A 13,304-nucleotide genomic window follows, 5' to 3' on the forward strand; every position below is an offset into this window, starting at 1 on the left:
TCATAGCCTCTTCCCTGCTCATTTTGGGCCGGGGATTACCTCCTCCCCCACCCCCAGGACCTTGGTTCTGAGTGTTTTTGACCATATTACTCAACTGTTTTTCCTGCTGTTCTGCGAGCTTCACTTGAGCCCACATGACCTTTTCCTTGAGAGCCTTTTTCTTTTCTGCCATCTCGTCCTCGCAGTACTTTGCGTACCGCAGGACCTCGTCTATCTTTTTGGAGTGCCAACAAATGTTGTTATCTTTTATCCACTGACAAATTTCAGGCCTTAAACCGTTTACAAACCTGTAAATGAAATGCGTTATATCCTTCATCTCGATGTTATCTATACCACTGTATGTTTTAAACACCTGCAACAGCCTTTCATAATAGGAGTGCACTGTCTCATCTCTCTCCTGCGTGGTCCTATCTATCCTGGTCCAATCAGTTTCCTTTGCGGGCACCTTATTTTTCAAATGCAGCATTACTTGTTCGTATTTTTTCATCACTTCAATCGACGGCTCCCCTGTGTTAATGTCCCTCGGGTACTCCTCACTAGGCCAGCCTATGGCTATTTTACACTCGGTCCATAGATCTACCGGGACCACAATGTCGAAAAATCCATCCAGGTCTTTCCACAGGCATTTTTGCACCTTTACGAACCTTTCCACTTGCCGGTACCAGTCAACTGGCTTTTCGCGCAATTTCGGGAAATCGTTAGTAAAGGACACAATATCCTGTCTGGACCATGGAACGTGCACATACCTCCCACCTGGCACTTCACGCATGGGGCATAACGTTTCGGGCTTGTCTACTTCTCTCAAAGGGAACTCAGGGGTCGCTTGTCTGGATCGAGCCTCATCCTTCTTTCGTGCCCACCTGCTTCTCCATTTTTCCACGTCTCCCCATTTTTGCAAAACTGCAAGCAACTCTTTAATCTGCAACTTTTTCCCTGACACATTCAAGTTCTCTATATCCTTGTCTGAGAATTCAGCTCTGTAAGGCTTTTGTAAGGGCTTGGATCTTGAAATATCTACCCCCATACTAGCTGCAGTGTCTGTCAGTTTTTCGTGGAGCACCCTGGTACTTCTGGTAAGGCTTTTACACATAAACAGCAACTCTTCTTCAGAGTAGGTATTTAATCTGTCTAATCCCACATTTCCTGCCATTAATTCCTCTATTTCTACCCTCAGTTTGTAGAGGTCTAAAGGTTTCGTTTGCGGAGTCTGTTTTTCTAATTCACGACTCCAATTTTCAATTTCCTCCGGAGTTACCAAAGAAACACTCCTAGTACCTGACGCTGATTCTAATTTAATTTCTTTCGCATTAAAAGGATTATGCCTCTTCTGCACTCCCTTTCCGCTCTGTTTGTTTGGCAGGTCCAAGAACACAACTTCGGACTCGCACTCACTGGACTGATCGTCTATCAGTAGGGGCTCTTGCCTCGGCGGTGCCATGATTGGGTTCATAACTGGAGGGTTAGGACTTCCTTGATTATTCCCATACAACGGAACCACTGGTCCGATTGTTACCGGAATAGTCAAAGCCTCAGGACTGGCATTTAACTGGGAGATTTTCTGAATTATTTCTGTCCTCTGTCTAGCTATGGCCTCTTGCTCCCTTTCATCTAGTACTCTTCCTAAGGTTCGGTCAGGTATTATCTGTGGGGTCAGGTGAGGGGTAAAACTCGGGGCAGTAGGATGCGTTTCACTTGGTCCTCCACCATAATTTGGTTTAGGGAACAAAGTTCCTGTGCCAAATGACCTGCGCTCTTCCCCATATGGAGGCTGCAAAAAGGGCATTCCTGAACCTAATGGCTTTTCTTCGTTTTCATAAAGAGGTCTGGGGAAAAAGGCTCTTTCACGGGAATATTTTTCCTCCGGGCTCACGGGCATTCTAGGATATATATCTCGTACCTCCGCGGGTCCGGGATTCTCAAAATAGGGCAGTACCTGGCCACCTCCCCCCCTACTTAGGGATCTGTCCTCCTCCTTAATAGATGGAAGCTGGGGATTCTCGCCTGTACTAGAAGGTCGGGCTCCCTCATTATAAGGGGGCGGGCTTCGCGTAAAAATGTCATCTAATAATTCATCGTCTGACTCCCCAAGCGCTCCCCAATGCTTACTCTTTTCTGTCTTTTTCTCTCCCGCAGAAGGGGTACCCGCTGGCATCATGGGAAACAGACCCTCAACAATCATGCTCTGTCTCCACTGTTTCATCCTCTTGTCCCTGGTCTCTTGTTTCAGCCTTGGGTACCACTTGGTCAGACCTTTGTCCAACCGGGGTTTCTCTCTTTCAAAAGCCTCAATCTCCCATTCCTCTAATGCCTCATACTGCGTTAGTCTCGGTCTGGGATGCAATTCATTCATGCGGGTTCTTAAACTAAATAAAATCCTGCTATTGAAAGTACCGTCTAATGGAAAAGCCAATATTCCGTCATCTTTTGTGTACTTCACCCAATTTTCCAACAACACACAGGTATTGTACCCTCGGTCAAACATCATGAATGAGGCGGGAGTATTCGGTGGCGGGACAATAACGCCCTCTCTGGATTTAATTGGTTTGTCCGTTTTGAAATAATTCTTTACCCTTTTTACAAGGGACATTTTTCTCTTAGTTCCGTACATAATATCGTATCTCTTGGCTTTCCACTGATCCCTTTCAAACCCTTGGCTTCTTGGATCGGGTCTAGTCTCTGGACAATACGAGTGCCACATACGATTTCTACGCTTAACTCTATTTACAAAGTCACCTCCAATCAGAACGCGTCTTGCAATTCCGTGCGACCAATGGGGTGCACGCGTTCAAATAATTTCGGCCAATGGGTGCGCGGCCCCTTCGTGAGACTGTCCTCACGCTCCGGCGCTTCACCCCTCCTTTACAATTCCAGCCCCGCTACCCGCCCGCTGCTTCTACCAATCCCAGCGCGGCTCGGAGTGACGTCAGAGACGCTTCGTGGCTGACTCCCTCCCTTCACAAGGTAACGGAAACTTTCTTTCTTTCTAAAGTGCTTAGTGCTTGGTTATTTTACAACGAATACACATTCGCCACAGTGCTCAAGTGTCTAGACAGAGAAAGAATTATTTTACTGCAAGTAAACTACTTCCATTTACTTTTCACGCGCTGCGGGTAGATCTCTTCCGCCTACCCTTCACTCTAGCATCGGTGAACCTGTTATTCCCCTAAACTCATCCACTTCTCCGGGATATATCCGAGTCTAAGGTTTCCCAGCGGACCCCTCTGCTTTCACCCAAGCTCCGAGGAACCTGCTACTCTTCCGATGTGACCCTTACTAGGTTACGCCACTATGGGAATTTTGCCAATGAACCTCGTTACTGACATTTATTCACACACGTATTCAGAAAAACCCTAGTTAGTGCTTCCCGGTTATCCTAACCTGCACCTAACTTTTCCTTAAGCCTGCGACCTCAAAGCAATGGACTCTATTCACCACTTGCCTTTCAATTCCCCGGGGAGTTCGGACAACAATGAACGAGACGGTTTACAAACGCATGGATTAATACATATAACAATATAAGGACAAGAATATCGATGATAAAACAATTCATAAATTTCAAAGCAGCGTATTCACAAGAGATTGATCAGGTCCCTCGGAACGGCCGCTCTTATAGCAGCATTAATATACTAGCAGCTACCGACTTAACTAGCCTAACTAATCCTGCCTAACCTTCAACTAGTCCCTAACCATCCTCTGCTAGCCAGAAAAACTGATAGAGCGCGCGAGGTCACCCAACCAATAATTTCGCCGTTTCTGGCTTCGGGCCCATATATTTCAATTCACAATATACATTGACCGGGTGACTTCACGGGCTGCTACCAATTTGTGTGAATTCCCTACTGTTATTACTCAGCGTACCCGACTTACCATCCACCGACACGGGTACCTATGACCACAACGGATCAGGGAGCTAGCTGTAAAGGAAAGGCAGCAAAATACAAACTCAAAATGACATTCAATACTTTTGTAAATGACCACGGACAACTGGAAGTTTTAAAATCTTTATCTAAAGTTCGTTTTCTTCTAGCATGAGATTTACAAGAATAAGACAATCGATAATCAAGATAACGAAAAGTGCATAACTATAGAGAAATAAAGTCAGGGTAATCATGGAAATGCTAATATGAGATGCAACAGAAAACGCTATGCATTTAGGGCAATAGTTCTTTAGACAGTTTAAGTAAGGCCGTTCTAGACCATATCAGAAAATTACAAACTGCAATGCAAAATATGATTTCTAAAAGGTAGGGTAACATGGGAACACGTTATGATAATATGCAAATGACTTTACGTTTCAATAATTGCGGCAAAAAGCATGGAAAAATCAACATGTGCAAAGGTGTGTCTTTATTAAAGCAAAAGACAGAAAAATAGAAAGGTGCAAGTTTCAAGAGTTTAGAGCGATATTTACCTAGACTGGTGTGGAAACCAAACCCTGGCCACGGGTCAGTTAAGGACAGGAAACCCTCAAGGAAGGATACCCCTCAAAGGACAGCAGGTGCAGAATGGACACCCAGGACAGGACAGGATACCCTCGGATTAGGAATCAGGACAGGACCTCAGGACAGGACAGCAAACCCTCAGGACAGGACCAGCACCCGCAGTTCGGAAGCAACGCCTGCGCTCCACCCTCTCTGCAGCTATCGATCAAGACCCCGATTGGGTCAGCGAACTCCCAGCAAAGTGCTCCACCAGCACTTTAAGGTTCAGTAGAACCTTAGTCTATGGTCAATTTCGGACAGAGTGCTCCGCAGCTCTCTGTATCTTCAGTCACCTATTGAGTATGATGGGTCAGTGACAGGTCAGCTAAACCAGACAAGTCGGACAATTTCCCTAGGTGAACCCAGGGTAGATATACAGTTTGGGGACGGTGTACCACCCCCCAATGTTGCAAAGTGTCAGAATCCCTCAATTTGGATTGGTCCTAAGATAGGATTTGGGTAACACACCAATCAGAACACACTATTTGGAGGCCTTATTTACATCTCAGGGCACCGCCTAGCAAGAATGGGGTTCCCATGAGAAAATTGCGCAGAATACAGGCAAAGAATACATTTTTGCAACATAATAGAGCAATATCGATGCTGCGGGGCGAAGGTGCTGCTTCCCAGGGTGGCTTCTGGTATCAACCTTCTTTGGCAGCAATTCAATGCCAAGATTGTTTCTGGCGAGTCTGCGCACAAGTACCCTCCAAGATGGCTTTCGGCTCAGTCAGACCCCCATTCCCCGCGGTACATGAAAAGTAAGCGAGAACAAATTAATACATAGAAATAACATTATGAAATCACATCACAGGGTTTGTACTTTCAACTTATCACTAAGAAATATACTTATGCAGTCTAAATGTTAGCTACATATATACGAGTACAAGAGCAGTGGCACGAGCAGTACCACGTTACTGGCAAAGCTATGCATTACGCATGCGCAACTATTTCCCTCCAAACCTGCAAACACATCAGGACACGTGAGTGTGACTGACGCATGCGCAGACACTTACTTCAAAGCAGCGGCCATTTTTATTGACTCAAATAAGTCGTTTTAGTAAAACACATAGGCAAGCTTCGTGGACCTCGTTTTAAACATAAAATAAACGTTAGTAAGACGTACAAATTATTACGTTGTTACACATGAACGAGGTTCATGACAAAAGCAAGTCGCAAATGCGAAGCTTTGCTTCATCACCTGAAAACAAATTGTTTATGTATCATTGTAATAGTGTATGTTTTCAGTCTATAATTTGTATGCATTTTCATTGTGGTATATGTCTCCAGTTCTTGTTTTTCAATGTTTATGTCTCCTAACAGTCCTGTGCTACTATGTATTTCATTATGATGGATAATTAATTTCATCACTTTATGAGATTTGATTAATAATATACCCTAATTCCATATTCTTGTGGGTCGTTGCCTTATATTTGTGGTTTGTACCAAGGCATGATTGAGTCATTAGACCTGCATTAAATATTTGTGAATGAATTAATGTTCTTGGGAAAAAAATATATCCATCCCCGCAGAACCAATTGTTATTGCATAGCACTTTACCCTGGGCTCCCATGCTGCACTGCACCCTGTGCTCCCCTGCTGCACTTCATTTTTAACTACTTGTTGCACCTGATCCTGTGCTCCTCAGCTGCACTGCACCATTTTCTCACTGCTGTACTTCACACTGTGCTCCTCTGCTGCACTGCACTCGGTGTTCCCCTACTGCACTTCACCCTGTGCTCTCCTGCTAAACTGCACCCTGTACTCCCCTGCTGCACTGCCTCCTGTGCTCCCCTGCTACACTGCACCCTGTGTTCCCCTGCAGCACCGCCGCTCTGCTCCCATGCTGCACTGCACCAAGTGCTCCCATTCTGCGCTGCACCCTATGCTCCTCTGCTGCACTGCACCCTGTGCTTCCCTGCGGCACTGCACCCTCTGCTCCCCTGTGGCACTGAACTCAATGCTCCCTTGCTGCCCTGCACCCTGTGCTCCCCTGTAGCACTGGACCATGTGCTCCCCTGCTGCACTGTACCCTGTGCTCCCCTGCTGCACTGTACCCTGTGCTCCCCTGCTGCCCTGCACCCTGTGCTCCGCTGTAGCACTGCACCCTCTGCTCCCCTGTGGCCCTGTACCCTCTGCTCCCCTGCGGCACTGTACCCTCTGCTCCCCTGCGGCACTGCACCCCTTGCTCTCTAGCTGCACTGCACCCTGTGATCTCCCACTGCAGTGTACCCTGTGCTCCCCTGCTGCACTGGACCGTGTGCTCCCCTGCTGCACTGCATGCTGTGCACTCCTGCTGCACTGTACCCTGTGCTCCCCTGCTTCACTGTACCCTGTGCTCCCCTCCTGCCCAACACCGTCTGCTCCTCTGCTCCCCTGCACCCTCTGCTCCCCTGCTGCCCTGCACCCTCTGCTCCCCTGCAGCACTGAACCCTCTGCTCCCCTGTGGCACTTCACCCTCTGCTCCCCTGTGGCACTTCACCCTCTGCTCCCCTGCGACACTGCAACCTCTCCTCCCCTGCGGCACTGCACCCTGTGCTCCTCTGCTGCACTGCACTGTACCCTGTGCTCCCCTGCTGCACTGCATGCTGTGCACTCCCGCTGCACTGTACCCTGTGCTCCCCATGTGCAGCTCTACCACTGCATATGATCTTGTACTCCCATGATTAACTGCTCCCTGTGCTATCCTGGGGCACATGATCCTGTGCTCAGCTGCTACACGTCGCCCAGTGTCCTGTGCGAGGGAGAAGGGTCATGTTGTGCTGTGTGAGTGGAGAGTGTCACCTGTTGTAACCCCACATAGCCTTGCTGTGTTCTGGTGCTCTCCTGACTCATTCTCTGTGGGTTGATCTTACTGTAGATGTTTCTAGATAGGAATGGAAAGAGAAGGCTGGTCATAGCCAGGAAGAGCAGAGAATGTAGTGCCACCCTGTCATGGAATGACTAAGATGTGTGAGGAAATGAGGGGCCCCCTCTGATGTTTGGTAATATTAGGCTTTGGGGGCAAGTGTAAGTGCTGAAACCATGTCTTTTGCTTGGAGCCTGTGTGCAAGTTGCAGTGTCTCACTTCCTAAAAGCCATTTTTGCTTCATTTCAGATTATTCACAGCTCCATGACCAACGGAACACCATGTGTGATTGTGGAGGGCTCAGGACGTGTTGCTGACGTAATAGCTCAGGTGGCTGATATGGACCCTTCAAAAACTACAATCGCCCTGACGGGGAATCTGTCCAGTCTCTCAGAAACTTCCTTAAGTGCTGAAGAGATCAATGCATGCACTAAGAAGGTGAGTATACCCGCCCCCCATCCTTCCCTACTGCTGGATGGACAATAGTCCGTCACACTAAGAACGCCATTCTAGAGGCTGATAGTACAGTTTAGTTCTATCACTCAAAAGGACACCATAGCCAGAGATGATGCTTCTTTTACTTCCACAAGTCAGCGTGAGGCTGGGACAGAGTTGGTGTTACGCTTTGGTACTGTCACTCAGTGTGAGGCCTGGTACAGAGCCGGTGTAACAATTTAGTACTGTCATTCAGCGTGAGACTGGGACAGAGCTGGTGGTACGCTTTGGTACTGTCACTCAGTGTGAGGCTTGGTACAGAGCCGGTGTAACGCTTTAGTACTGTCACTCAGCGTGAGGCTGGGACAGAGCTGGTGTTACGCCTTGGTACTGTCACTCAGCGTGAGGCCTGGTTCAGAACCGGTGTTACGCTTTAGTGCTGTCACTTAGTGTGAGGCTGGGACAGAGCTGGTGTTACGTTTTAGTATTGTCACTCAGCATGAGGCTGGGACAGAGCTGGTGTTACGCTTTGGTACTGTCACTCAGTGTGAGGCCTGGTACAGAGCCGGTGTAACGATTTAGTACTGTCATTCAGCGTGAGGCTGGGGCCGAGCTGGTGTTACGCTTTGGTACTGTCACTCAGTGTTAGGCTTGGTATAGAGCCGGTGTAACGCTTTAGTACTGTCACTCAGCGTGAGGCTGGGACAGAGCTGGTGTTACGCTTTGGTACTGTCACTCAGTATGAGGCCTGGTACAGAGCCAGTGTAACGCTTTAGTACGGTCACTCACCATGATGCTGGGACAGAGCTGGTGCTACCCTTTGGTACTGTCACTCAGTGTGAGGCCTGGTACAGAGCCGGTGTAACGCTCTAGTAATGTCACTCAGCGTGAGGCTGGGACAGAGCTGGTGTTACGCTTTAGTACTGACACTCATGGTGATTCCTGGTACAGAGCTGGTGTTACACTTTAGTACTGACACTCATGGTGAGGCTGGGACAGAGCCGGTGTAACGCTTTAGTACTGTCACTCAATGTGAGGCCTGGAACAGAGCCGGTGTAACGCTTTAGTACTATCACTCAGCGTGAGGCTGGGACAGAGCTGGTTTTACACTTTAGTACTGTCACTAGGCGTGAGGCTGGGACAGAGCCGGTGTAAGGCATTAGTATTGTCACTCGGTGTGAGGCCTGGTACAGAGCAGGTGTAACGCCTTAGTACTGTCACTCAGCGTGAGGCTGGGACAGAGCTGGTGTTTAGCTTTGGTACAGTCACTCAGCGTGAGGCTGGGACTGAGCTGGTGTTACGCTTTGGTACTGTCAGTCAGTGTGAGGCCTGGTACTGAGCCGGTGTAACGATTTAGTACTGTCACTCAGCGTGAGGCTGGGACAGAGCTGGTGTTACGCTTTGGTACTGTCACTAAGTGTGAGGCTTGGTACAGAGCCGGTGTAACGCTTTAGTACTGTCACGCAGCGTGAGTCTGTGACAGAGCTGGTGTTACGCTTTGATACTGTCACTCAGTATGGGGCCTGGTACAGAGCCGGTGTAACGCTTTAGTACTGTCACTCAGCGTGAGGCTGGGACAGAGCTGGTGTTACGCTTTGGTACTGTCACTCAGTGTGAGGCCTGGTACAGAGCCGGTGAAACGCTTTAGTACTGTCACTCAGCGTGAGGCTGGGACAGAGCTGGTGTTACGCTTTGGTACTGTCACTCAGTGTGAGGCCCGGTATGGAGCCGGTGTATCGCTTTAGGACTGTCACTCAGCGTGAGGCTGGTACAGAGCTGGTGTTACGCTTTGGTACTGTCACTCAGTATTAGGCCTGGTACAGAGCCAGTGTAACGCTTTAGTACTGTCACTCAGCGTGAGACTGGGACAGAGCTGGTGTTATGCTTTGGTACTGTTACTCAGTGTGAGGCCTGGTACAGAGCCGGTGTAACGCTTTGGTACTGTCACTCAGCGTGAGGCTGGGACAGAGCTGGTTTTACGCTTTAGTACTGACACTCATGGTGATTCCTGGTACAGAGCCGGTGTTACGCTTTAGTACTGACACTCAGCGTGAGGCTGGGACAGAGCTGGTGTTACACTTTGGTACTGTCACTCAGCGTGAGGCTGGGACAGAGCTGGTGTTACGCTTTGGTACTGTCACTCAGTGTGAGGCCTGGTACAGAGCTGATGTAACGCTTTAGTACTGTCACTCAGCGTGAGGCTGGGACAGAGCTGGTGTTACGCTTTGGTATTGTCACTCAGTGTGAGGCCTGGTACAGAGCCGATGTAATGATTTAATACTGTCACTCAGCGTGAGGCTGTGACAGAGCTGGTGTTACGCTTTGGTACTGTCAGTCAGTATGAGGACTGGTACAGAGTCGGTGTAACGCTTTAGTATTGTCACTCAGCCTAAATTGTAAATGTAAAATTGATACTTGTATAGCGCACTACTCACCCGCAAGGGTCGCAAGGCGCTTGTACGAATACCGCTGTGGAACCCATCCTGGCTTTCCCTGTGAGGTGTCCACTCCTGGGCACCCCCAAGGTGGAGGCCAGGCATCCTTAGCATTGTGAGGGCCGTTGTGGAGATTAAGCAAGCTATTGCCCAGAGTTGCAGAGTGGGACTCCATGATTGGAATAGGCACCGAGGAGAGAATTATCAGGTCCGTGGAATTTTGGGCCCAAGACCCGCCGAGGCGGGGAATTGAACCCTGGTCCCGGGCTAGACCTCTGCATCAGGGTCTGCCGCTCTAACAATTGAGCCACACTTCTCCAGCGTGAGGCTGGGACAGAGCTGGTGTTACGCTTTGGTACTGTCACTCAGTGTGAGGCCTGGTACAGAGCCGATGTAACGATTTAGTACTGTCACTCAACGTGAGGCTGGGACAGAGCTGGTGTTACGCTTTGGTACAGTCAGTCAGTATGAGGACTGGTACAGAGCCGCTGTAACGCTTTAGTACTGTCACTCAGCGTGAGGCTGGGACAGAGCTAGTGTTTAGCTTTGGTACTGTCACTCAGCATGAGGCCTGGTACAGAGCCAGTGTAACGCTTTAGTACTGTCACTCAGTGTGAGGCTGGGACAGAGCTGGTGTTACGCTTCAGTACTGACACTCATGGTGAGGCTGGCACAGAGCCGGTGTAACGCTTTAGTACTGTCACTCAGTGTGAGGCCTGGTACAGAGCCGGTGTAACTCTTTAGTACTGTCACTCAGCGTGAGGCTGAGACAGAGCTGGTGTTACACTTTAGTACTGTCACTCAGCGTGAGGCTGGGACAGAGCCTGTGTAAGGCATTAGTACTGTCACTCAGTGTGAGGCCTGGTACAGAGCCGGTGTAAGGCATTAGTACTGTCACTCAGCGTGAGGCTGGAACAGAGCTGGTGTTTAGCTTTGGTACTCTCACTCAGCATGAGGCTGGGACAGAGCTGGTGTTATGCTTTGGTACTGTCACTCAGTGTGAGGCCTGGTACAGAGCCGGTGTAATGATTTAGTACTGTCACTCAGCTTGAGGCTGGGACAGAGCTGGTTTTACGCTTTGGTACTGTCACTCAGTGTGAGGCCTGGTACAGAGCAGGTGTAACGCTTTAGTACTGTCACTCAGCGTGAGGCTGGGACAGAGCTGGTGTTACGCTTTGGTACTGTCACTCAGTATGAGGCCTGGTACAGAGCCGGTGTAACGCTTTTGTACTGTCCCTCAGAGTGAGGCTGGGACAGAGCTTTTGTTATGCTTTGATACTGTCACTCAGTGTGAGGCCTGGTACAGAGCCGGTGTAATGCTTTAGTACTGTCTCTCTGCGTGAGGCTGGGACAGAGCTGGTGTTACGCTTTAGTACTGACACGCATGGTGATTCCTGGTACAGAGCCTGTGTTACGCTTTAGTACTGACACTCCTGGTGAGGCTGGGACAGAGCTGGTGTAACGCTTTAGTACTGTCACTCAGTGTGAGGCCTGGTACAGAGCCGGTGTAGCGCTTTAGTACTGTCACTCAGCGTGAGGCTGGGACAGAGCTGGTGTTACGCTTTAGTACTGTCACTCAGCGCGAGGCTGGTACAGAGCCGGTGTAACGCTTTAGTACTGTCACTCCGCGTGAGGCTGGGACAGAGCTGGTGTTTAGCTTTGGTATTGTCACTCAGCGTGAGGCCTGGTACAGAGCCGGTTTAAAGCTTTAGTACTGTCACTCAGTGTCAGGCTGGGACAGAGCTGGTGTAATGCTTTGGTACTGTCACTCAGTATGAGGCCTGGTACAGAGCCGGTGTAACGCTTTTGTACTGTCCCTCAGAGTGAGGCTGGGACAGAGCTTTTGTTATGCTTTGATACTGTCACTCAGTGTGAGGCCTGGTACAGAGCCGGTGTAATGCTTTAGTACTGTCACTCTGCGTGAGGCTGGGACAGAGCTGGTGTTACGCTTTAGTACTGACACGCATGGTGATTCCTGGTACAGAGCCTGTGTTACGCTTTAGTACTGACACTCCTGGTGAGGCTGGGACAGAGCTGGTGTAACGCTTTAGTACTGTCACTCAGTGTGAGGCCTGGTACAGAGCCGGTGTAGCGCTTTAGTACTGTCACTCAGCGTGAGGCTGGGACAGAGCTGGTGTTACGCTTTAGTACTGTCACTCAGCGCGAGGCTGGGACAGAGCCGGTGTAAGGCATTAGTACTGTCACTCAGTGTGAGGCCTGGTACAGAGCCGGTGTAACGCTTTAGTACTGTCACTCAGCGTGAGGCTGGGACAGAGCTGGTGTTTAGCTTTGGTACTGTCACTCAGCGTGAGGCCTGGTACAGAGCCGGTTTAAAGCTTTAGTACTGTCACTCAGTGTCAGGCTGGGACAGAGCTGGTGTAATGCTTTAGAACTGTCACTCAGCAAGAGGCTGGGACAGAGCTAGTGTTGCGCTTTGGTACTGTCACTCAGCGTGAGGCCTGGTACAGAACCGGTGTTACGCTTTAGTACTGTCACTCAGCGTGAGGCTGGGACAGAGCTGGTGTTTAGCTTTGGTACTGTCACTCAGCGTGAGGCCTGGTACAGAGCCGGTGTAACGCTTTAGTACTGTCACTCAGTGTGAGGCTGGGACAGAGCTGGTGTTACGCTTTAGTACTGTCACTCAGCGTGAGGCTGGGACAGAGCTGGTGTTACGCTTTGGTACTGTCACTCAGTGTGAGGCCTGATACAGAGCCGGTGTAACGCTTTAGTACTATCACTCAGCGTGAGGCTGGGACAGAGCTGGTGTTACGCTTTGGTACTGTCACTCATGGTGATTCTTGGTACAGAGCCGGTGATACACTTTACTATCTTTCCCCACAGGCACGTAAACAGGTTGTGATCGCCCTTGTTGGCTCAAGGCTTGATTATTGTAACTCACTCTATGCCGGGGCCAACAAGGGCCTCCTACAACGCCTACAGGTTGTACAAAACGCCGCGGCGCGTTTTGTTCTGGCTCTCCCGTGGCGGTCTTCTGCAACCCTGGCAAGGAAGAATCTCCATTGGTTGCCTATCCCTTCCAGAGTTTCGTTTAAACTTCTCTGCCTTACTTACAGCGCCTTGAGGGCAGGCCCGAATGATGCCTTG

At 49.5% G+C, this 13,304-nt stretch overlaps 1 protein-coding gene across 1 annotated transcript in view; it reads left to right on the top strand.

Annotated features, from left to right (window-relative positions):
- LOC144774081 (transient receptor potential cation channel subfamily M member 2-like) overlaps positions 1-13,304 on the top strand; it is a 334,005-nt gene that overhangs the window by 273,928 nt on the left and 46,773 nt on the right. The window contains exon 4 of the mRNA XM_078659108.1: positions 7,579-7,767. Within this exon, the coding sequence (XP_078515234.1) occupies positions 7,579-7,767 (189 nt within the window). The remainder of the gene's footprint in view (positions 1-7,578; positions 7,768-13,304) is intronic.

Source organism: Lissotriton helveticus, chromosome 8, assembly GCF_964261635.1.
Source record: "Lissotriton helveticus chromosome 8, aLisHel1.1, whole genome shotgun sequence".
Classification (NCBI taxonomy): Eukaryota; Metazoa; Chordata; class Amphibia; order Caudata; family Salamandridae; genus Lissotriton; species Lissotriton helveticus.